Genomic DNA, 25,015 nt, shown 5'->3' with positions numbered 1-25,015 from the left:
AAATTGGTGACTTTTGGAGAAAAGGTGGTGAATTACACTTAATAACAACGATCAGAGTAATATATTTAATTAACTTCAGCAAATATTAAACCAGATACTTTTATTCTGTCAATATATCAAGTTAATATTAATAATATTTTAATAAGTGGCCCTGATTGTCCCTAATTATTTCTGGATTTGTCCCTGATCCTGTTGAGAACTCCCTGCGCCTGCGCCACAAGGGGGTTCCTGCAGATGTTAATAGAGGAGGTCCAGCAGCTGTTAATAAAGCAACAGTAGCGATAGAAATCACTTAGTTTCAGCCAGGAAAGAGCAACAGGCTGACAGGCTGATATTACCGTGATCTACGGGACATTGTCCGCCTCGACAGTATTTTCAACAGCCAGAAAGTCACTGCGTAAAAGTACACATTGTTTAGGGAATAAAAGCAGTTTAAAGGAAAGCAAAGTACTTGTACAAAAAGTACTGGACAAAAGTCTGCTTTCCTTCACGCCTTCAGTCGCTGTCCTTGGTGCTGAAAGTTCTGGCAGGTGTTACGATGGATAGCACCTTTGACAAGTTGGATGCTGCAGGCTTTTTGGAAATTTGGCAGCATTTCGATGCTGATGGTGAGTACAGATTTTGCATTCTGCTTCTTAAATCTTAACACTTTTTGTATTTTCTTGGAATTGTGCACCAGCCTCGGTATGACGAACTTGTTTAAACTATACGTATTTTGTTCAATACGGTTTTAACATTGCTATAGTCCATATACTGATATTAGTTTATTAAAGGATGAATGAAAGAAGGGAAAGAAACTCTTTGGTATAAGGCAAATATTTTTTTGCTGCCATTGATCAGTTAAGCTTGGTTGCAAAGAGGCTGCTTTGTTTCCCTCTCACCATGACTGTCAAGCTCTGAAATGACGTTCCATCTTTTATTAGAACTGCTTTTGTCAGTTTTTGACCTTGATATACTCAGTAGCCTAGGTATCAGGCTGTAATCGTCATCAGTAAAGGATTTTCCTGATGTATATGTCGTTGTAACTTGTAATGGATTGCTTTAAGACACTTTGGGAAACTTTCTCAGTTTCTCAAAATATAAACAGATAACATGAAAATAAATCTGTCTTGATTCAAAATACGAGAAAATATGCTTATTTCATCAATCTAGGAGTTTTGTAATCTTGTGAATCTTTTCACTAAAAATTGAATTGACTTATCGGTCGATTTTCTACACACAGCTACAGTAAGTGCTATGTTTATCCAAGCAGTTTAGCGGACGCAGGTAATGAGAGGAAGAGTGTGAATAGATTCTTTAAGGAAAGGAAGATGTATCATGTGTTAGTAATACAGTGGCAGTTATGTTTAACTCAGCTGCAGTACTTTTACCTTGCCACTGGGTTGTGTCTGAATTAAGACAGCAAACAACATGCACCACAATAATTAACTGAGTAGGTAGCATTTATGAACTGGAATAATCTTATTAGCCTGCTTGACATTCATTACAGCAATGCTGGCAACAGTCTAATACTTCGAGTACAGAAGAAACAACGTGAAAGACCATTAGATAAAATGAGGTCATCTGTTCTTTTTTAACATTAACTCAATGCACGTTTTTGTTTGTATTGTAATAGTTAACACTAAAACGTATTTTGGCCAGTTCTAAAAATGCTTGGCCCACGCAGAATGCCATTTCCCTTACTAAGTGGGTGACATGCAAATTCTCCTGATACAGTAATTTATATTCACTGCCTCTAATAAGACTTATATTATGTTTGACACATCCACGCTTGAATTCTATAACAAATTTTGATGCTATAACAAGAAATTTGAAGTTATCCACCACCTTTCTGTGAAAATTATTAACGAATACATTCACAATGTTATCAGCTTTGTAATTTTCATATAGCTTTTTTGAAATCGTTCTGGTACTGACTTGGACTTCACAAACTCTCTTTAGGTACTTAATTGTTTATATCATATAATTTTGTTATGCCTCTGCAGTTTTTTCTCTTAATTATGCATGTTAAGCTTTTCTAGCATGTGTTTATATCAATTAAGAGAAGATTTTCTTGCTCTTTACTGAACTGCCTCTGCCCTATTATTTTAAAGCTGTGTTCTTGCCATAACTGCAAACACTTGTAGTATGCTTCATCACATTTATTTATTTATTGTATTTGTTTAATAGGAAAGTCCAACTGAGTAGGAAGCTACCCATTTTCAATGGAGGCTTACGGAGAAAAACTCCCCAAAAAATTATAAAATACAGTACATAAAGAACATAGTAAACAGAGGTATACAAGTAATCAACAAATGTTTGACAGTTAAATAGCATGTCATTAATTATTAGCAGCAGCATCTAGAAAGCTATGGAGCATATTTGGAAATTAATTTGGTAAAAGAGAAAAGGATGAAAATTGGGGATTAGTATTAAGAGGTAAAAAAAGATGTTTTAGGGTAGGTACAAGAAGAGGGAGATGCAGAGAACAAGGAGGAGATTTTGGACTAATAATTAAACGTATAGTGCTTGGAAAGAATAGGGTAAAGTAAGGGGCAACATTTTTTCAGTAAATTAAGTCTTTTTTTTCTGTTTATTTGTTTACTGTGTAAGATCATTATACACAAATGCCCCTTTTCAGGAGTGACCTGGAAACCCTGTCTTATTAAATGACTTGCTCAGAGTCACACAGTTTGCAAATGGAAATTTACCCAGGACTATTGGCTAAAGCTATTCAACCACTGATAACTTTAACCCTCTGAAATAAATTGCCAAACTATTTTTTCTGGAAAGGATAGTATCAGATGGGTTCTTTCTAGCTTCTCATACAGCAACAAGTAACTTTTTGACTTCTACTAGTAATACCGCTTTTCTGTACCCTAGCATTTTGCTAACCCCGTTACTCACCTTCTGTAGTACTTACTTATGTTTTAGCTCCTCTAGTGTGACTAAACCTTGTCACTTTTAAATAATTATTTTTGCTGTAGCTATTCCAGTTGCATATTCCTTTCATAAGAATTTGCTTCCTAGTAAGTTATTTTTGATTACCTTTAATTTCTGTTTTATTTATTTATTTATTTTTATTCATATTAAGCTCTAATGATAGATCATTCTAAGTTGATAGCATCTGTTTGTTCTTAAGAAATAAAAGGCAGACAGTACATTTAGAATGTGAGTCTCACTGTAGACTTCTCAAAAATTTCAATGTGGAGGGACCATTTGATATGCCTTTCACTGGCAATGGTTCAAAAAGAATATCAATATATTTTTCTATAAAAATTGCTTTTTTAATAAAGCTTATTGCGAACACAGATTGCCATACTGTTTAACTTAAATATTTCAACAATTAAAAACTCTATTAATTTGTGCAACATGTATTCATCTTACAACAACTAATATTTCCAAATCACAACATTTGTTTATGTTGTTTAAATCAAACTTTTGTGCAGTCCGATGGGCTTAAGTGCAATAAGAATTCAAAACACACATTACTGATATCAATTTTTTTCCCTTTTTCTAAGATAATCTAATTGGGGGAAAATATACATTCTTGGTTATAGTTACCTCTTATTTTGTAATCACCTAGCCTCTCTAGGCTTATGACATATGGCATTTTTCTTTGGAAGTAAAGAACTTGTAGCCAATTAGACAATGCTTCTAGCACAAGCATTTAAATTTAAACCCTTCCTTCTACATTTGCATTCTAGCACCTTAGTTACTGTAGGTAACTGTCAATTGACGTTCATTAGTAGCAAAGTCTTAAATAGTGTTATTTAGGCTCTAAATTTCAGACTAAATGCATTGAAAACTGAGCATTGAATAGATGTAGGATTAAACGAAAACTGTTTCTTGTTTGTAAGACAAGGTAACAAAGTAATGGTACTGCAGATGAAACCTAATATACCTCTGCTGCTTAAGGAATGCAGCATTTCGGTGTTTATATTTATATATCTATATTTCTAGGTTCTGCTACAAGTAGTCGAGTCTGAACTGCTCAGAGACAACTTTCTTGAATCCAAGGATTAGAGCATCTTGTAGCTTGTACAGGCTGCTGTTCATGTTCAGACCTGAATATGAGTTTGGGCAAGCAGCTGCTGCAGCTTACCTGAACACATTATTCAAGTTTGAGCAAGGTAAAATCTTACCTGAACACATTATTCAAGTCTGAGCTAGGTAAGAGCTTACCTGAACACATTATTCAAATTTGAGCAAGGTAAAAGCTTACCTGAACACATTATTCAAGTGTGAGCAAGGTAAAAGCTTACCTGAACACATTATTCAAGTCTCAGCAAGATAAGAGCTTACCTGAACACATTATTCAAGTCTGAGGAAGGTAAGAGCTTACCTGAACACATTATTCAAGTTTGAGCGAGGTAAAAGCTTACCTGAACACATTATTATATTATGAACATGGTAAGAGCTTACTTGAACACATTATTCAAGTCTGAGCGAGGTAAGAGCTTACCTGAACACATTATTCAAGTTTGAGTGTGATAAAAACTTATCTGAACACATTGTTCAAGTTTGAGTGAGACAAGTGCAGCATCCATAGGGAGGAAGTGGGATGGGGTGGGGAAGTAGATTACAGCAGCAGCAATCATGAAGAAGATTTACATTTAGGAGAAAGTGGGGGAGTATGGTTAAGGAATAGAAGGGGAATTTTAGATTAAGAGAGTGGAGAGAGACTTTTAGGATCAGGGGCCATCAGGGGAGTTTTAGGTTTAAGGAGGTGGGGGGGGGAGTTTAGTGTTAGGTAATGATTGGGAGAATTAGATTTAGGGAGAGGGATTGGAGTTTCAGGTTTAGGGAGTGATTAGGGGCTTTATAGTTAGGGAGTGGGAGTCAAGTTCTAGGGTTAGGTAGTGAGGACTTGGATTTGGAACTGAGCTGGAGATTTTAGGGTTAGTGTTAGAGCTTTAGTAGTAACAGGGTCAAGTGTTGGGAGGGCTAAGTAGTTAAAGAAGATCCAGAAAGTGAGAGTTAAAGTAATTGCCTTTTTGAACAAGTGGCAGAGAGTGATTGTGACGTGAGCTACTAGCACATGAGCATTTGTTGTAGCTCACCTCTCTCTCTCTCTTTACACACACATACACACATATATATATATATACATATATTATATATATATATATATATATATATATATATATATATGTATGTATATAGAGAGAGAGAGGGGTCTAGTTTAGATGATAGCATGAGTTCTACAGATTGACATTTTAAAATGTCAAAAATTAAAAAAACAAGACAAACAGCATTTTTGCCATATATATATATATATATATATATATATATATATATATATATATATATTTATTTTTTTTTTTACCAACTCTGAGATTACACTACAGTGGAGAAAAGGGCACATTCCCTGATCTCCAGTGTACCGTGATATTGGTACAATCTGTTTGACATTTTTAAAATGTCAATTGTATGGTCACAACCATACAGATTTTAACATTTTAAAATTGCAATCATCTAAACTAGACCCTTATAAATATATATATAATCATGCTACACATAGTCAATTCACAATGTAATAACAAATCAGAACTCATAGCAGTGAAACCCAGAAAAGAGCACTAACACGAGTCCTGCAGTGTAGAGAAGTCCTACTCGCCTGACTACTTGCTGCTCATTGTATAGGACTTGACAAATTGTGTTTGACTAGTAAGAGTTTGACATAATGCCGCTTGAGAATCTGAATAGCATTCATGTGTATGTTTGTCATTTTAAAGAAATTTAGCAACTTTATATATGCATGAGCATAACAATTAATATAAAAAAAATAATTTAATGGGAATCAATGTTAGGAATGTGTAGCTTGTATTCTAATATGGAAGGTTAACACAATAACGTTTCTGAACTATACTCGCATACAAACATACCCATCCTTAACCCCTTTTCCCATTTTGCGGATGGGGTCAGGGTGTCACGTCATACATACAAACATACATATTCAAACACATGCACACATACATCTATATACATAATATGTATACATATACATGTATATGAAGTATGACAGACCTTCAAAGTATCAAAACTTCATATGCATGTTATACCTCTAAAACAGTTAAAATCATAAGGATTTGACTAGTCTCTAGTTTGAATCACAAAGAATTGAAAGAATACAAAATCTATTTTTTACAGGGGTGCCCCTGTCATGTAGGGTGGCTGTGCCCCACCCTACTAATTGTATATGCCACCTCTCGTTGCACTACAGTGGACAAAAGACAAATTCTTGTTCTCCACTTTACCATGATCTTGCACTGAAAAACGTTGGTACATTTCGATCAGTTGATTTTTGATCAGCTATACCATTTTTTTACCAATTCAGAAAGCTGCTCCCTTGATGGACTGAAGGTAACCTATATGTATATATATATATATATATATATATATATATATATATATATATATATATTTGGCAAAAGAATACAAGAAGTAAACATAATATCCTATGCTGATTGCCTCGAAGCACTGTCTTTTTACTCTATATCATACAGACTTCTGACAGGTGATATTTGCCTGACATACAGGGCTTTCCTGGACCCTGTTTTGTTGAACCTTTTACACTTTCTCAAAACATACAGCATCAGAACTGCTAGATGAAAATACCTAAATTTTGCTTGCAATATAAATATGACATGTTAGAGTGGCAGATATGTTTCACATAGAATTCTTATTCTCTGGAACTGTCTCTCCATCCATGTGAAGCAGAAATCCTCCCTATCCCTTTTAAGTGCAACTTGGACCAATGGGTGGGTAATCAGAGATTCCCCCTGGTATGGCTGCTATGTCTCTGATGGACAGAAGCGGTCAGTAAATCACTACCTATATAAGTCAAATTTGTGGGTCACATTTGGGATGCATGGCTAGACTTATAAGGGGCCTAGAGTTTGTTAGCCTAGTATACACCTATGAACCTGTGAACTTAGGAATCAGTGGTTATACTGGACTGTTGCGCAAATATGAATTATGCATCAGTGCAGTCCAATAGCCATGCAATCAAGTGCTATTTATTTTCCAAGTTATAATTTACTATTAAAAAGCTGACAGGCAGAGGTGACAGGTAATCTGATCATTTGATACAAGATGCTCAAAAGGTTATACAATGCTGAAAATGGCCTAAGAGAAAAGGTGTGCTGTTGCAGCAACTATTTTATTATCAGTAACATTTCACAAGGCGCTTAAAACAACATTTTGGAAATAAAATGAGAGATGCATGATCAGTCATAAGGCATCATCATTATCATCGGCACCCATTTTCTACATGGGGTTGGGGGGGTCATGTCAAATGTCGCCATCTCTCTCAATTCAGTGCACTCCTACCTTCTTTAACAGGCATGCCTGATTGTCGCAGGTATTGTCTCACACAATCCATCCATCTCTTTCCTAACTGCCCTCGTTTCCTCTTGCCTTCTTCCTGTCTGTTTCAAATCTTCTTCACCAGATTGCCTTCTGATTTTCCTGCATGTCCAAACCACCATAACCTATTCTCTTTTACCTTCCCTGCAATTTGAGCAACTTGGGCTTTTGCTGTGATGTCCTCATTTTTCCATCTGTTCCATAGTGTGTATCCTACAACACATTTTCAATTAAAAAGGTATGATAATAGTGGTAACTGTAGCTTCATATGCAGTGTGACATTTAACCTGTATATATGCCATAATATACTGGCTCAGATAAGAGATGTTTTGAGCAGAGTGGAATAGAAACAGAATTTTCTTAGCATATTGTTCAGTGTTATTTATGATTACAGTTAGTTTATGATTCTGATTAGAAGGGAAAAAGAGCAGTGCTCACCCCTGCTCAGTTACATTTGACCATTTTTTATTAAAAATTACATTAGTATTTCATGCCACAGCTATCATACCTGTGCCTCAGATGTGATTATTTTTGCAAAATTAAAAAAGTAGACTAAAGACATCTATAAAAGCAAGTATTACTGCAACCTAACAGAGCAGGAGACAACTTGGATGTTAAGTACCATATACTTCCAAAAGAACAGCTTCTTTGTTATAAGGTGTTAGAAAGCAGTGACTAATGAGAAAGCATCTGTCAGACTTGAGCTTGCCCCCTTGTAAGCATGTGTGTCCTCCCCCACATGTATCAATATGGATAACCATCACTTTTTGGATGACCATGTCTTCATCTTCCTGGCATCATCTCCCCACATCACAATAGCCCTGCACTTTCCATACAAAACCCTGTCATTTAACCAGTGGCATAAGCAAGATGGGAAACCCCATCCTTCCCCCACCAGGGTGGGTACACTCTACCTTTCAGTTTGTGCCATCGGGTACCCAAGCTGTTAGTAGAACTTGGTTCACCTGGGCTGTAATCAGGACTTTATCCCTCTATACCACTGACATAGGCTTTGACGCAAATATTTTGATGGGTCCCAGACATACCTTGCAAATTGTTAGTTACAAATGGTATTGAATAATTGTCTCTCTAAAAGTTTAGCTCATTGTACAGAATCAATTAGTCAGCAAAATTTGTCTTAGAAAGTAATCAGATGATGAAAAAATTTATACTCCATCATAGACAAAAAGAAATATATTACAAAACAGGTGAAGAATGAAATAAGTCTGAGCTTTTAGGCACCCTACTGTAATTTTGAGACTCTTCAATGCGAGTCCTGAAATTCTGGAAAAGTAAGTGGTACCCTCAGAATATAACAGCAAAATATGAAACTCAATGTTTTACTAAAAACTCTCCCACTCTGGGAATGCACTCCTCATACTAATATGTATACAATCTCTGAGATCAATATACCTTAGAGACGTATCATGGCTCTATAGACAATAACATAGGAAACTACAGACAGTGGACCATATCCAGTTCAGTTTTATCTAAGTCAGGTGGACTTTTTCAAGAAAGTTACTAAAGGTATGGATGAGGGTAAACTAGTGTACACTGTCTGCCTCAACTTGGCCAAGATGTTCAACACAATATCTCATTTAGGCATTGTAGATAAACTTACAAAATTAGTTGGCATAAACCCATATGACACCCAATGGACAGCCAGTTGGCTCACTGTTAGGATACAAGAAGTTAGGATAGGGCAATCCACCTCCACAAAGAGGCCACTCATTAGTGGTGTCCCGCAGAAATGGATGCTGGGGCCTCTTCTTTTTGGCTTCTACTTCTCTGAAATCAAGTCAAACATCAAAGGCCTCTGGCTGACCAAACTGCAAAAAAGACATGGTCATCGAATCCCCTAAGACATAGATACCCTTCAGGAGGGCCTGATGCAGACAAACAACTGGTGCCAGAGCCTTAGACTTAAACTCAGTGCAAAAAATGCATAATAGTATCATTTGGAAAGATGGTAACCCCTGGAAATTACCACATTGACAACACACCCCTTTAAGTGGAAACAGTGGTCAGTGATAACTTGACCTTTGGCCATCACATCTCTACTGTGGTGAGAAAGTCATTCAGTGCTATTCAACATATAAGTAAGGGCATGGTATCCAGATTCAAGGAGGTCATTATTCAGCGGTACTCGGATCTCATCAGACCCGTCATCAAATACAGAGTTTACTCACAAAAAGAATATGGTGAGTAAACAACAAGTCCAATGTGGATTGCCTCAAAGCCCTATCCTTGTACTCAGTTTCCTATAGACTGCTGCATGGTAATTTGTGCCTGGCCTACAAGGAATCCTCTGCTCCTACACTGATGCATTTATTACACATTCGTAAAACAAATAGCACCAGAAATACCCATTCTAAGGACCTAAACCTTATCTGCAACATAAGGAGGACATGTCAGAGGGACACATATGTGTCTCAAAGATTACCATTCTGTGGAACAGGCCTCCCATCCAAGTGAATTAAAGCTCATCCCTAACACTATTCAAATGAAGCTTGAACCAATGGATGGAAAATCACAAATTTACTTGTGGTTTGGCACATATGTCCCTAATGGACAGTGCTAGCCTGTGAATGCTTAATATGTACAAGCCTGTATTGTAACCATAAAATCCCTTGGGGATTGACACATGTCAGCAATATTTTGGTAAAATTGGGGGAAGCCTTGCTAGGCTTAAAATGACTTTTGGGCTGATAGCCTAGTAACCACCTATGCACCTATGAGAAGAGGGAATTTTCCAAGTTGCAGAATTTTCAGAATTAGTATATATTCCTTATAATTGTACTTAAATACTAATTTTTGTGAGGATTGCACTTACTGTCCTTGAACATACAATGGGAGCCTGAGCTGCTGGTATTCAGAGTCTCCTGAGCTACTGCAATTTCTTTGGCAGAATCCCTGGAGACACTGTATACCATTTTACTAGTCATGTTGTCATACACTTTTATGATAACAGCACCTGAGTCAATCTCATACTGCTTTTCTTTTATTTATTTGTTATTACTCTGAGTCAATATGTGGTGCATTGATAACATAGTATGTGATTCAGAAGACAGTTCCTCAGGAAGGTAGTACTATCAAAGGTCAGGCATACCAGGTAATTTAACCACCTTTGTGCTGTCCTTAAATATTGATTCATGCATTTCATACCTAAATTATTAATCTGAAATTATTCTAACTTTACATTTTACATAGACAATGGCTACATAGAAGGAAAAGAGCTGGATGAATTCTTCCGTCATCTTCTCAAGAAACTGGGGACTGAAGTAAGTAATTTATTGCTTATGTTATGTTAAAACAAAACAAAACAGGCATGAGCATGTTATTTGTTTTATTAGTTTCAAATAAATATGCCAAAACAATGAGGGACTGGTATGCAAGGTATATATTGTTTTTACCAATGTTAGCAATTGTTTTAGTTAAAGGAATTTTATTAATCCAGTCATTCAAATACTACCACCTGTTGCTTAAATCAACACTGTCCTGCTAGGAAATGATAAAGACATAGTTGGTTTACTCTTCATCATATCGTAAGTCATATCACAAGAAGGCACACAAGATGAATAGTCCTTTTCCATAAAAACTGGGATATTAAAGCTACCTGTTCTTCTAGGTTCATTTCACTTATTTGTTCAGGAATTTGTTTCTTTACGTTATAGTTGCTGTCTGAAGTACTTGATTATATTATTTTGTTACAAGCAGCTTGTTTTTTTTGCACAGCTTACTACTTAAAATGGCATGACATGTTCTTCAAGCACAGTTAGAAAATGAACACATATGTAAACAAATATAAACATCATATTTTCTTACATGTCCAGAACTAAGATATTTTTTGCACATTACAAAAATATTCATTATGAGTTGGAGGGTAAACAGTGGGTACAGCATTCTAAGTACTTTTTAAGACTCATGCTTTTATTCAAGGTTGCTCAGCATTGCTCACTACTAACGTCATAACACACATCAAGAAATGCAGGGTTGCTGGTGAAAATGTTTTAGAGTGCAGAAAACATTTGTAAGAGAACCACAATATTAAAAAAAAATCGATGCACTCTTTCGTTGTATTTAAATTTAATTCTGAAATAAGTTACTCTGGAAATGTGCAGTCTGTTCATTAAATTAATATTTCCTTAACTAATTGCTGCTCTTCTGTATAAGGTATTGACTATAGTTAACCATCACTACCAGGGAGTGTGGTGGTGTCCATATTTCTGCTTTTAATGAGACATTTGAAGCTCATTTGGTCTATTGCAAAGCTAACCACAGCCGATTTTTCTTGGTCCCTTTCTTATACAGCTCTGCAATGATACAATTTTCCCTTAAGCAGTTTCATTGTTTTATTTTGTTTGGCTAACTAGAAAGGCCCATTGAGACATTATTAATTTATTTTCAGTGGGACCTGCAAGCACTGAGATGGAAGTCATATTCAGTGTAAGGGATAATGGAAAAGATTCACACTCAGGTTTTCAGTTTTTCATACCCTTGCTTTTACCTACAGAGCTAAACCACACACTTTGTTTTAATAGATCTTTTAGCTTTAACAACAGAGAAGAAGAAGTTTGCCCATAGATCAAAATAAAAATGGCATAGATTATGACTTTCACCAAAAAAAAAAAACAAGAAATTGAGGTGAAGAAGTGAAAAAAGCATTATAATTAGGATTTTTGTTCTTTCAATGTTCATAGGTTCATAAGTTCATAGGTGTTTACTAGGCTAATGACCACAAGGGCCTTTTAAGCCTAGCCATGCATCCCAAATCTCTGATGAGTTCTGATACCCTTGATAAGTGTAAGCATGGGCCTGGGAGATGAACCATTTACAGGTTACCTGTTTGCATCAGAGACATAGGAAAACCAGGGATGGATTTCTGGTTTCCCATCCAATTGTCCAAGTTGCACTTGAATTGGATTAGGGAGGAACTCTGCTTCATATGTATGGGGAGTCTGTTCCATAGATAGGGTAGTCTATGAGATACATACCTATCTCTCCAGCAGGTCCTATTTCTTATGTGTACTTTGTCTAGGAGGTCTTTGTGGTTTAGGAAGGTTACATGTAAGTGCCTCAGTATATGTGGGTCTATATGTCTGCTTTGAGTTGTGTATGATGGGTGCAGCATGTGTACTACTGACAACCTTATTGACTTTAGGAGTAGTTTTATATGAGAGCTTTGCCTCCTGTGACATTGTGTAAATACATCTCTCACATACCGTATCAGTTTGTTTGAGAATGAACTGGTTGTTAGTAAACATGAGAGAATTTCTGCATTGCCTCAGGATGCTCATATTCACCAAGTCGGTAACGGAGACAGTAGGAAAGTTCATATCCATGGCAACAGACCATTTTTTATTGATTAGACTGTTGGAGTGAGAATATCAATCACTGTTAGGAGTATCTGGTTTGCAACTATGTGGACAGTGCTTGTCACTGCAAACTAGTTGTCCTGTGTGCAACTAGATATTGGAGAAATTTCAATTGTACTTTTACAGGAAAAATATCACTCCAAAGGTGTGTGAGTCTGAGTCTGTACAGAGCACTGCCAAACACTTGAGGGGAAACTAATACGTGCACCCTGAAAATTTAAGGATGAAGTATTTAGACAGATATTCTGACGTTAGGAAGAAATCAAGCAGATATAATGTCTGCAATGACATTGAGGTGTAACAAGAATTTGCTAACATCTTGGCTTAAAATGATTTAAAGTTCGATGTATGTTAACATACTTCTGGATGACATACTTACTAGCTATCTTTTTTAATTTTTACACGTATTTTAAATGTAATTTTTTTTCTATTTGACCTCTGACTTTATGTTATATCTCACAAGTTGGAAGTATGTAGACTTCAGTTTTACACATTCTGCCCATACCATGTGTATGTATCCTTGGTATTTAATGGCAACCGTACTTATATATCATGCATTATATTTATGTAGAATTACCTGAATATACTAAATCACTCAAACTGTGGCATAGATATAGTTTAAGGGTATAGTTGCACATAACAGTATACTTAAATTAGTGCATTTTGTAGCACCTCTTGAAAATGTTATTACTCAAAGAGCTGAGAATGCTCAATCTGTCTAAATTAACACATATAATACAGTGTACAGCTATACAAAATATCCTTATGTCAAAGAAATGCACCTTTAAAATACAGGGATGTATGATTATGCGGGCACACAGTGGAAAATAATTTTTCCATCCTGTGTATATAGGAGCAGCATTTTAAACACTCAATACATATTTTAAATTATATGTGGGTGGTGGGAGCAATTACTGATACAGCATGACTTATATACTTGTGAATTTTATTTAGTTTTTGAACTATATTTTATTGTTTCAATTTTAATATACACAAAAGCAGAAATTCACAAAGAACAAACAAGAAGCAAATGCAAAAAAAAGTAAACAGATCAGTCAGTAACATCTGTAACAGAGAAGACCTCAACAAACTGTGTATAATTACAGTACAGAAAACATATAGAATTTAACTCAACTCAAGATGTCTAAGATCCTAACTTTAGAGACATGATTATTACTAGCAGCATGCTCTAAATTGATTAGTCTATTTAACATTATAGAACAAATAAAGTTGGTTATTGAAGCACTTCTCCTACAGCAGCATTAATTCCAGTAAGCACACTAAAGAATGTTTTCCCTTGATAATATTGGCCAAAAAAATTTCTCATGTGAGAGGAAGGTGCACCTGCACTGCTCCAGTTTTAAACGAATAATGGATCAATGGCAAGTGTCCCTTAAGATGTTGGCCACTAGAGCTTGGCACATAGAAGCTTAACCAAATCTGCCAATGTCCAATACACTTGTAAAATCCTACTACATCAGGGATTCTTTTCCAGATTTATAGGTTCATAGGTGTTTGCTAGGCTAATGACCTCTTTGCAATCTTCCCTTGACAAACTGTTATTTCAGTAAGGTCAACATTCAGTGGAAGATTCTTTGTTTCTGCTTTTTAAAATGTATGCAAAAATGAGCCTAGCCATGCATCCCAAATCTCTGACAAGTTGTGACTTGATAAGTGTAAGCAGGGATTTGAGGGATGAGCTATTTACAGGTTACCTGTGTTTATTAGAGACATAGGTGCCAAACCAGGGATGAATTTCTGGTTTCTCATCCCAATTGTCCAAATTGAACTTGAATTGGGTTAGGGAGAAACTCTGCTTCACATGGATGGGGATCCTGTTCCATAGATGAGGTAGTCTCAGGGATATATACCTATCTCTCCAGCAGGACCTATTTATATCACAGGCAAGGTTTAAGTCTTTAGAATGGGTAATTCTGGTGCTGTTTGTTTTGTGGATATGCAGGAGGTCCGTCAGAGTGGGGTTTGACAATGGTCTATATGCCATACATAGATCTCCCCTCAAAAGCCAGAAGGAGACAGAATACAGGGATAGGGACTTGAGGCAGTCTGCATCGGACATTTTACTTATGCCCTGTATTCTTTTAGAGAGGAACCTCTGTGGACATTCCAGTTGTTGGTTATCCCTGTTTACGTACATACCAAGGGGGCTATTGTACTCAATGATAGGTCTGATGGATGCCAAATACAGTGGAACAATGACTTCCTTGGACTTAGATGCCATACCTTTGTTTATAAGGGGTATGTATCACCAAATCAAAAAGACTGGTAATCAAATGGCATTTCACATCGAACTGCCATTCATCGAGGTGTTTATTGTGCGATCGTGGTACAGTGAAGATCAGAAAATTTGCCCTTTCCTCACCATAGTGTGATCTTGGAGTCAATATATATAATTAGCAGGATGTGGGGGGGCACAGCCCCCCCACAAGATTGACTTTGATAAATGGCATTTTCGAAGTTAATGCTGTTCGATTACAGGTCTTTTCGATGTTGTGATATAGACCCATTTATAATTTGTGAAATATAGAATGATTTTCTCACCACTGTAGACACATGATGGTCAAAGGCTAGATTACTATCTATGTGTGTCCCTAAGTCCCTGACTACTGGGTCAACTCTAAGGGGTGCATTGTCAATATGATAGTTACCAGGGATGGATGACTTCCCAAAGGATACTATTATGCATTTCCTGGCATTTAGTTTTAGTCAATGGCTCTGACACTAGTTGTTTGTCTGTGCCAGCCCCTCCTGGAGAACATTTGTGTTAGTGTGAGATTCAGTGACACCTCCTAATTTGCAATCATCTGCAAATTTAGTCAGCCAGAGACCACTGACATTGGCCTTGATTTCTGAGAAGCAAATGCCAAAAAGGAGTGGTCCAAGGACTGATCCCTGAGGGACTCCACTTGTGACTGGCCTCTTTGTAGAGGTGGACTCCCCAATTCTAACTTCCTGAGTCCTGTCTGTGAGCCAGTTGGCTATCCACCGGGTAACATACAGATTTGTACCTAACCTCTTGAGTTTGTCAACAATTCCCAAGTGAAGTATTGTGTCAAATGGCTTGGCCAGGTCAAGGTAGGCAGTGTGAACGATTTTGCCCTCATCCATTGCTTTGGTGACCTTCTCAAAGAAGTCCACCAGGTTGAGTAGGCATGATCTGCCCTTGACAAAACCAAACTGGGTTGGGTCCAGTGTCTGGAGGTTTGCTATATCACTGTTGATCATCTCCATGATAATTCTTTCCATGGCTTTACATATAAGACTAGTGAGACTTATGGATCTATAGTTTCCAGAGCTTGTAGATGGCCCACCTTTGTGCAGAGGGATGACTGTTGCTTTGCTTCATTCATGAGGCATGAAACCTGTTTGGAGGCTACAGTTAAATAGTAATTCCAGAGGCCATAATATGTCATTTTTCATGCTATTTAGAAGGCATCCTGGGATATTGTCTGGGCCCATTCATGCAGTGTTCTTGGTTTTGGAGAGAACATTAAGGACCTGTTCCCTAGTGATAGTAGGGGGAGTTATATTTGATGATATTTCCTGAGGGAAGGTTGAGGGAGAGAGAGAGTTAAAGTTGGATATGAATTTATCAGCCATGAGGTTTGCTATGTCTTCTGGCTCAGTATAGGTGGCTCCATTTACAATGAGCTCTGCACACAATTGTGTATTGCCTTTGAGGTTGTGGACATAGCTAAAGAATGCTTTGTGGTTGTCCTTGCCTGGGAGGCCAAACTTACCTCACATTTGGCTTTGGTAGATTTCCTTTCTCCTCTGAGTTGTTTGTTTAGTTTGATGAGATTGATTTTATCCTGCTGTGTGCTGCACCTCCTAATGTTTGCCATGATTTTCTTCCTTCTGTTATGCAGACTGTTGATTTTGTAATTCCACCAGGCTGGCTTGTTTTTTGAGTCAGTTCTTAATGTCAAACACTCAGAATTTCCCATCTAAACTAAAACTAGTTGCATGTAGAGCTATAAGCCCCCATTTATGCCTTTTATTTATTAATTACATTATTAATTGTATGTGGCAACTGGTCAGGACTCTAATCAAGTGTAGAAAGCAGTACACGGGATAAAATGGTTATACATGTTTTTATCTATTTCATTGTACTGAATTATTTGACTCTGATTTGAATACAGCCCTTGAAGTTACATAATGTCTGACACCTTGGACATATGCAGTCTTCTCTTTATATACTCTTGCTGAGTTTTTTTTTCCATACAATGTGTATAATGTATATCCATGGTTCATATGTAAGTACTAGGTAATCAGTCTGCAGACCATGTCAAGCCTAGTCAAAGAACCCTATTCAAAATTTCCCTCTGACCTCAAGGAGGGCAAGACAAGCTAGAACAGGAGAGAATTTCAGGCTGCCCATCCAATTTTCTAGGTATACCTTGAAGGTGGCAGGGCTGCTACTCTGCTTGACATGCAGTGGAGGTTTGTTCCAGAGGTGAGGGATAAGTTTGGATAAGAATCTGTCATAACAACATGTCTTATTTATCTGCTGATGGTTTACTTCCTTTCACTGAGTATTTGATGTACCATTAGTGCTATGAAGGAATAGGAGATCAAATAGGGTTGGATCTTTCATGATATGAAAGGCTAGACATAGATCTCTTCAGAGGAATCTATAAGAGACTGAGTACAATGAAAGGGCTGCCAGACTCTCCTGATAACTAAGATTTTTGAGGCCAGTGATCTTTTTTTTGTTATGAAAGTCTAAGTTGTTACTACAAAGTTTCCTAAGAAGGAAAAATTCCCCATAAGGCAAAGAACTTAATAAATGGGGGGATGACAAGTAGTGCCATATAAGAATTTATTACCCCCGATTTTTCTATAAATAGTGGTCCTAATAGATCCATCACCCATGCCTATCAAAGTTACATCTACAAAATTAACTTGATTGCCTATCTGCCATCCATCAAATCTAAAATGAAATCTATTATTATGCAAAGAATTAATCAACTTTATCTCGGCCGTCTTTACGAACAAAAATTCAGTCATCTATATAACAGAAATATTTTATCACATGATCAATAAAAAACTTCTGTCAAAATAAATGTTCAATTTCAAAAAGGGACATAGTTAAATTAGCATACATGGGGGTAAAATGAATTCACATGGCAGTTTCCTGAATATGTTGAAACAATTCATTATTAAAAACAAAAAAATTATTCTCCAAAGAAAAGAAAAGACATCTCTCTTCCAGGGCTTCTTGCATAGAGTGCTGGAATAGAATCCTGCCAGTTGATTGCTCAAAGAGGAGGCAAAAAGATCTACTTGAGGAAATTCCCACAGATGGATCAAATGTTTCAAGACCCCCTGATCTAGTTTCCATTCGTAAGGGTCTGTCCTGGTCCTACTCAGCTTGTCTGCTTCACAGTTTTGCTCTGATGGACTGCAGAGTGACAGTGTGCTGTGAAGCTGTATCCCAAGCTAACACAGCAAGTCTATAAAGGGGTATAACCTGCTTCCCCCTTGCTTGCTGATGCAGCACATGACTGTGATAGCATCTAAAACCACTTAAGGAGGTCTTGGAGTCAAAGATGGTTCAGAGAGTTGAGTGCCTTGATCAGGGCAAGCATCTCCAAGATATTTATGTGCTTGCATCTGTCCTTGGTGTTCCACACCCCTGCACTTTTATCCATCTTGAAACTGCTCACCAAGCAAAGTTTGAAGTATCTGTGGTGACTGCTTTGGACTAAGAAGGAAGAAAGGGAGATCTGGATTTCAGGATATCTGTTATCTCCTCCAAAGGATTTCTCTTTTGACAACCCCCACACTGGGATTTGAAAAAATGAAGTGTGTTGATGCTGGGACCAAAGAGATTTCAGATACCACTGTATGTTTCTCACATGGGGTCTTGCCAGGGGTATCTTGAAAATCATAGATCTCTCACCCAAGAGAAATTCTTTACACTTTGAAAAAGACTCTGCAAAGATAAGCAATTTATCTAAACTTGGAAAAATGTGGATATCCTGCAGCATGCAATAAGCTATAACTGGTGCTAGACACTTTGTGAACACTCTTGGGCAGCGTTTAATTCAAAGGTTAAGGAAGAGAACTGATAATATTACCCAGACATATGAAACCTTAATAAATGTCTGAAGTCTGGATGAATAGGGATGTGATAATAAGCATCTTATAAGTCTAGTATTACCAGGAAACTTGAAAGAAGAAGAGGAGGCAACAGCTTGTGAAGTGACATCATTTTGTGTAAGGTCACTATCACAAACAGGTTTTGGAAAGAAAGATCTAGAACTGATCTCCAAGCATTTTCTTTCTTTGGCAGTAGGAACATCCTTGACTAAAAGCTCTTTCACACTTGGATATGAGGAACTGGTTGCATCAGTTCTTGAGACAGCATATGATAAAGAACAGGTTGAAACAAAAGTGTGATCTGGATGATGAGGAATGACCAACTGGAAAGGAAGAATTTCCTCCCACTACCATCTGTAACCTTGATGAATGATATTCAGAACCCACATGGATGAAGCAATCTGTTGCCAAAGAGAAAAATGGAGATTAAGACTTTCTGGAAGAAAAAGGAGGCCATGGTAGGACTGTGTCAGAAGGTCTCTTGAAAAGTCATTCAGACATATTAGACTGTCCTTGGTTTTGGGAGGTTAGACACTTTTTTGGAACTCCCTTGCCATTTCTGCTTAAATGTCTGTTTACCTGAATTCTACTGAGACTGTTTATTTTGTTTTCTGCCAAAAATGAAAGAAGGGAAAAAATCTCTCTGACAATGTGGAAAAGCAAAGTTGAAAAATTTTAGAGATTCCCTGGATCAGTTTGCCCCTTTCATTGCACTTTTTGATCACCTGTGCAGCAGAGGGGCCAAACACTAAATCTCTGTCCAAGGGAGCATTTAAAATTTCATTTTTAACATGATCTTGAGGTTCTGAGAATGCAGCCATGCAACCCCCACCCCCCTCAAAACAGTACCAGTGGCCATATCCTTGGAAAAAGGTATGAACAGAGTCATACACATACTGCACACAATGCATAGTGACCTCTGCAAAAAAGAAACTAAGTTATTTAAAGCATATTTTTCCTCACAAGAAATTGCAGATAAAACATTCCTCATACTTTCACAATTTGTCAGAACAAACTTTAACACATTTATTTGTTTATTTATTATTTCCAGTTTGATGACCGGGGAGGTCCACTCGGCTCAAGGAGCCCGTTTTCAGTGGAGGCCCGGGGAGAAAAGCTCCACATTACATACAAGTAAATCAAAACTTACAATTGCAATCATACAATTATATACAGAGATGTAGTGAATTACAAATGCAAAAGATGAGCCCTCTTCATGACATACAGACATAGTTGATTAGAGATTTGTACAGCATATGGATGAACTGAGGCAGCAGAATAAGCTGAACAAAATACTAATAACTATCAAATTGTAACTTTTTCTGTTGATAGCTACAAAGACTGAAAATCTGAAAGATAGAAGTAATTGTTGGTTTTGTAGAAAGTGGGAGAAATAATGGAGGACAGTACTGTGTATACAATGTATACATTCAAGATAGTGGTGGAAGAAGAGAGAGGTAGTTGAGCAGTAGAGAGGGAGGTAGATGTTTAGCAGAAATAGATTCTGGTGTAAGCAGAGAGAGGCAGAAGTACGGAGGAGAAAGAGGCAGTTGTTTTGTAGCAAAAGTGGAGTACACACATAGCATTGATAATTATCTTAGCTAATTAGCATCATCTAGAAAAGAGTAGAGATAGAAAGCTATACACAGTATTTACGTTATATACATTCAGGTTTGGTTGTTATATTATGTTGGATTCAGAGAGGGGCAGCTGAAGAGGAACATGAACCTGAAAACTAAAGTTGCAGATATATACACTTTCCCCCCATATATATCAAAAACTTTCCCATCCTTATCATAAAGAGTAGGATTGGAATTAACTAAGTAGTTAGCAGCAGTGTGATCAACTAAAGCTATAGCTGCTGGGGCAGGTTTGGGAATACTGTAAAAGGCTGAGTAATTTTATACATCTTGTAATGCTTTTAATGTTTTTCTCTACTTCTGGTTTGATTTCCATTCCCACTTGCCACCTGAATGCATCTGCAACACTAAGAAGAGAGCTCATCTTAGACTTTTTCTCCTCATGTTTTAAAACTTTCAGTAGGTTTGGATTTGATGAGGTCAGCAGATATGTATGCAGTCCCATAACTGCAGATCTATAACTGTAATCAATTTTGAGGAGGTCAATACCTCCTTCATAGCGAGGGATATATAATCCTGGTATACACTGATTTTTATATACTATTTGAGAAGCATGAAACATTTTTCTTGTTTTTCTGTCCAGCCAATCCAATACCTTTTAGGGCCAGTCAGTCATGCCATAACTGTAAGTTAAAAGAAGGAGAGCAAATTGGTTTATAGCTTGGACTTTATTCCTAGATGTCAGGGCTATTTTCAATATTAGATTTAGTCTTCTGATGTATTCCTTACTGAGTTTTATTCACATTTGTTTATTGGTGATCCTTCATTAATTCCCAAATGTTTATACAAACCTTCCTGCTGAAGTTTCTTTATATCACATTGCTGTTCTAGACTGATATTTTCTTAGTACTGCAACTTTCCTGCTTTAATCATTGCTTTTGCACATTCATCATAAGCAAATGTCATTCTTATTATCACCAGAGAAAGTTTTAACCACTTGCATTTATGCTTTCAACTCCTCATCTGATGAACTATATAATTTAAGTCATCCACAAAACAGTAGATGAGAAATCTTTAAGCAAGTTTGTTTTCTGGGATGCAAGTTATAAACAAGAATTATTTTGTCAATTGAAAAGATTTATGTGTTAAGAGTAAGACAAAACAACAGCAGTGACAGAATCACCCTGGGATATCCTCCTTTGAATTTTTATCCTTAGGATAATAATTTGCCCTTTGTTGTGGTTTAATTGCAAAGTGGTTTGCCATTGTTTCATGGCCACTGTAATGTAATCGATCAGTGTAGGATGTATCTTATTCATCTGTAGGCCCTCATTTATCCATGAATGTGAGATGCTGTAAAATGCTATTTTGTAATTTATTCATGCTACACAAGTTCTTTCCCTTTTTACAATTCTCCATTATGACTTTATTTAAAAATACATGATCCTATATTCCATGTTACTTGTCTTGCTAACCTTCTATTCTATTACCATGATTGACTTTTCTTCTAAACGACTATAAACTCTGACGATCTTAATTCCAGTATATGGTTTGTACATTGTCAGAAGGCAAGTTATTGATCTATAGTTTTTAGGATAGCTTATAGGTTCACTCTTAAGGAGGAGTATTGTTTTTTTCTGCAGTTAACCAGAATGGTGTCTGTTTGGGGTGAGCATATACGTGGTTCTTACTGAAGGCTAAATCTTCAAGTAAAGATGTTAATACTTTTAGCCCAAAAATAGGTATTGCATCTGGGCCTGGGGTTTTCCATTTAGGAGCTTTTATTAATTTTGTTTAAATTTTTCTGGCCATTATTTCATCCTATTTCATATCCTGTACATTTAAACTTCTTACTGTTTCTTTTACTTTTATCCATTCATCATCTTTGTTATGTTCCACAGGGACTTCATACACATTTCTCCAAAAGGTGTCTATTTCTTCTTTTTTGGTGGTGTTTCTATTCCTTTTTCTTTGTTTCCCAATTCTCTACTGAACTTTTTGGGTCATAAATTAATTGATTATTTTGTAGTTACTTTCCTTTGTATTTATCTGTATATCTTGTAATTTTTATGCCTGTGCTGGTATCTTTAGTTTATTATTTGAAATACTGTACAATAGATCCTGGTCTGTTCTAATTCTGCATGTTACTTTTATCATGTTTATCTTTCTAAGTATTTTTGTTGATCTGTTCCCTCTTCTGTAATCTTCTGTCAGTTACACTTCTTGTCTTAACTGCTTAAGAGTTTTCTCTATTTGATGTTTCCATGATCTGTTGTTAAATTAGTTGCACAGTAATATATCCTACTCTCTCCTGTTAGATCACATGAATTTCTACGAACAGTCTTGATTAATGTGTTCATCTGTTTTATCAAACTTCTAATATTTTGGGTCTTATTGACCTTCTGTAATCTATTTCTTTCATTGATCTTAATATGTCTATCCATCTCTATTAAATCAAGCAACTCTTCAGTTAGCTCATTTTCTTCTTAACTGAGGGCACATTTTTGCTCTCTGTGAACTGCTGTGGAGATTGACATGAAGTTGCAGACAACCTTCCTGAGACATATTCTCTTTGGCTGCATCCTTCATCATTCATTGCGCTTTCATATGGGAACTTAGTGGCTCATCACTCCACAGCATTGATTGCTTAAGAATTGCCACTGTTTCATGCTCCTTCCCTTGCTGTGCAGCTCCAAATTAACTTTTGCACTAGCTTCCTACTGAGGGATGCAGAGCATCTTCATATGTCAGGTGATCATATGCTTCCTGTTCTGCCTGTTTCTCCCTAATATGGGGACTCATTGTTCCGTCATGCTGCAGTACTACCTGATGTGTATTTTCCTCATTACATCCTTCCCTTCACAGGTAATCCATAAGTTCAGTTTCTATTTCTTTAACTTCTCTATTACTAATACTCTTTTCTACTTTTTCCTTTGCTTACTTTTTGTATTGTGAAATTTTCCATTTCCTGTATTTCTCTTTAAATATCTTTGGTGCTGCTTTTTTAGTATTGATTAATGTTGCTTTCTCCTTTGCATAAATATCACACCATGCTAAATCTCTTTTTCTTTCCCATGTCCATATTTCTTCTTTAGATGTCTCCTGCTCCATGTGTTTCTCTTTAATTGTTTAGTCATGCTATGACATAAATCCTTTACTTTGCAGGTATTCCATAACTTCATTTTCTATTTGTTTAACTTCTACTACAGTAATCTTCTGTTCTACATTCACCTTTTGTAATCTCATTTTTTGAGTTGTGAAATTTTCCATATCTGGGTGCCTTTGCCTGCATTTTTCTTTAAATATCTTTGGAATTGCTTCTGTATTTATTAATATGGTTTTCTTCATTGCATAAATATTGCATCATATCAGATCTCTTTTTCTTTCCCATGTCCATGTTTCTTTTTTACACATTCAAAAATCTCTTAAGTTTTTTTTTTTATATATTTTCACAATTCCTCTGTCATTTCTTTTTCCATCTGGCCCAAAGTTTCTTTGTTTATGTAATGTTTTTCATGGATCTGCTGTATAAATGAACACAAATTTACATTTGAAGCTTTTGACAGATTTTATTGTGCAAATAGTTTTCCTCTAATTTCTCTTTTATTCTTTTTGGCTATCTTCTTTCTAGAAATTCTGGGCTTTTTACATAATAGTAGCAATACATCATTTCTTCCTTATCCTCATTAGTCCACTCTGTCATCTTTATGGCTCTTTTTTGGCTTGTCAGTTTTTGTGGGCTACTACTTTCATCTACAAAGGGGAGGGGGGCACCCTCATTCTGAGCTTAGCCTAACCTCATTGTAGGAATGTTTCTGTGTCTTGAGGATTCTACACTGTCATTTTTTCCAGTCCTGGCAACAGTGCACGTACCAGGATTGGGCACTTTTTCTCCTGGGACTTGTGCACTCAGCTGCCTTTTTATTTTTAACCAATTCTTTCCATGAGAGATGCTATATGAAGTACAGTCTTTATATCAGTGTTATCTGTACCACCAAGACTTGAGAATGAATTCATTTCCAGCAATATGCCTTTTCTTGCTGATTTTATCATCTCTCCATTTGGACCCCTCTGTCCCAGAGACTGTTGTTCTCCATTGAGTGCAGCTGAATAAATCTAAGACTGTTGTTTTCAGGTGCCTTCGGAAGAGCTTTATTTTGTGTGGAGTTTAGTCTAATGCCTGCATACTTCTCACCTGTTAGCACAAAAAATCTGGACAAAGGCTAAAATAATGAAAGGTGGGGGTGGCAAAGGCCCACAACAGGGGCAACTTTTAAATATTGCCTTATAAACTTAAAAAAAGTTGCTGCAATAACAGGATTTGTGTTAGCATGCATTTTCCTGAAGGATATGAAGTCTGAAACTCAAATTCATGTCATTATTTTGTGACTTTGACCCTCAGTGATTTGCTGCAAAACCACAAAGTTTGTGAGGAGAAGACCAAAATTATGAGGGAAAGATCTGGACATTCTGAAAAAATCTGGACAGTCGACAGTTATGAATGCCAGTGAGACCATATGTTAGTCTGGAGATATGCCTGTTGCTTCTCTAGCTAGATGTGAACTATTCCATATAAGACTTTAA

General features: G+C 36.6%; 1 protein-coding gene across 1 annotated transcript in view; it reads left to right on the top strand.

The window, feature by feature from the left end:
- Positions 1 to 246: 246 nt before the first annotated feature.
- SCGN (secretagogin, EF-hand calcium binding protein) overlaps positions 247 to 25,015 on the top strand; it is a 1,236,219-nt gene continuing 1,211,450 nt past the window's right edge. Inside the window, exons 1-2 of the mRNA XM_044067071.1 lie at positions 247 to 608; positions 10,561 to 10,631. Of these exons, the coding sequence (XP_043923006.1) occupies positions 539 to 608; positions 10,561 to 10,631 (141 nt within the window). The 5' untranslated portion in view covers positions 247 to 538. The remainder of the gene's footprint in view (positions 609 to 10,560; positions 10,632 to 25,015) is intronic.

Source organism: Protopterus annectens, chromosome 3.part1, assembly GCF_019279795.1.
Source record: "Protopterus annectens isolate FY-2018-M chromosome 3.part1, PAN1.0, whole genome shotgun sequence".
NCBI lineage: Eukaryota > Metazoa > Chordata > Ceratodontiformes > Protopteridae > Protopterus > Protopterus annectens.
This window is presented reverse-complemented; position numbering and strand designations above follow the sequence as displayed.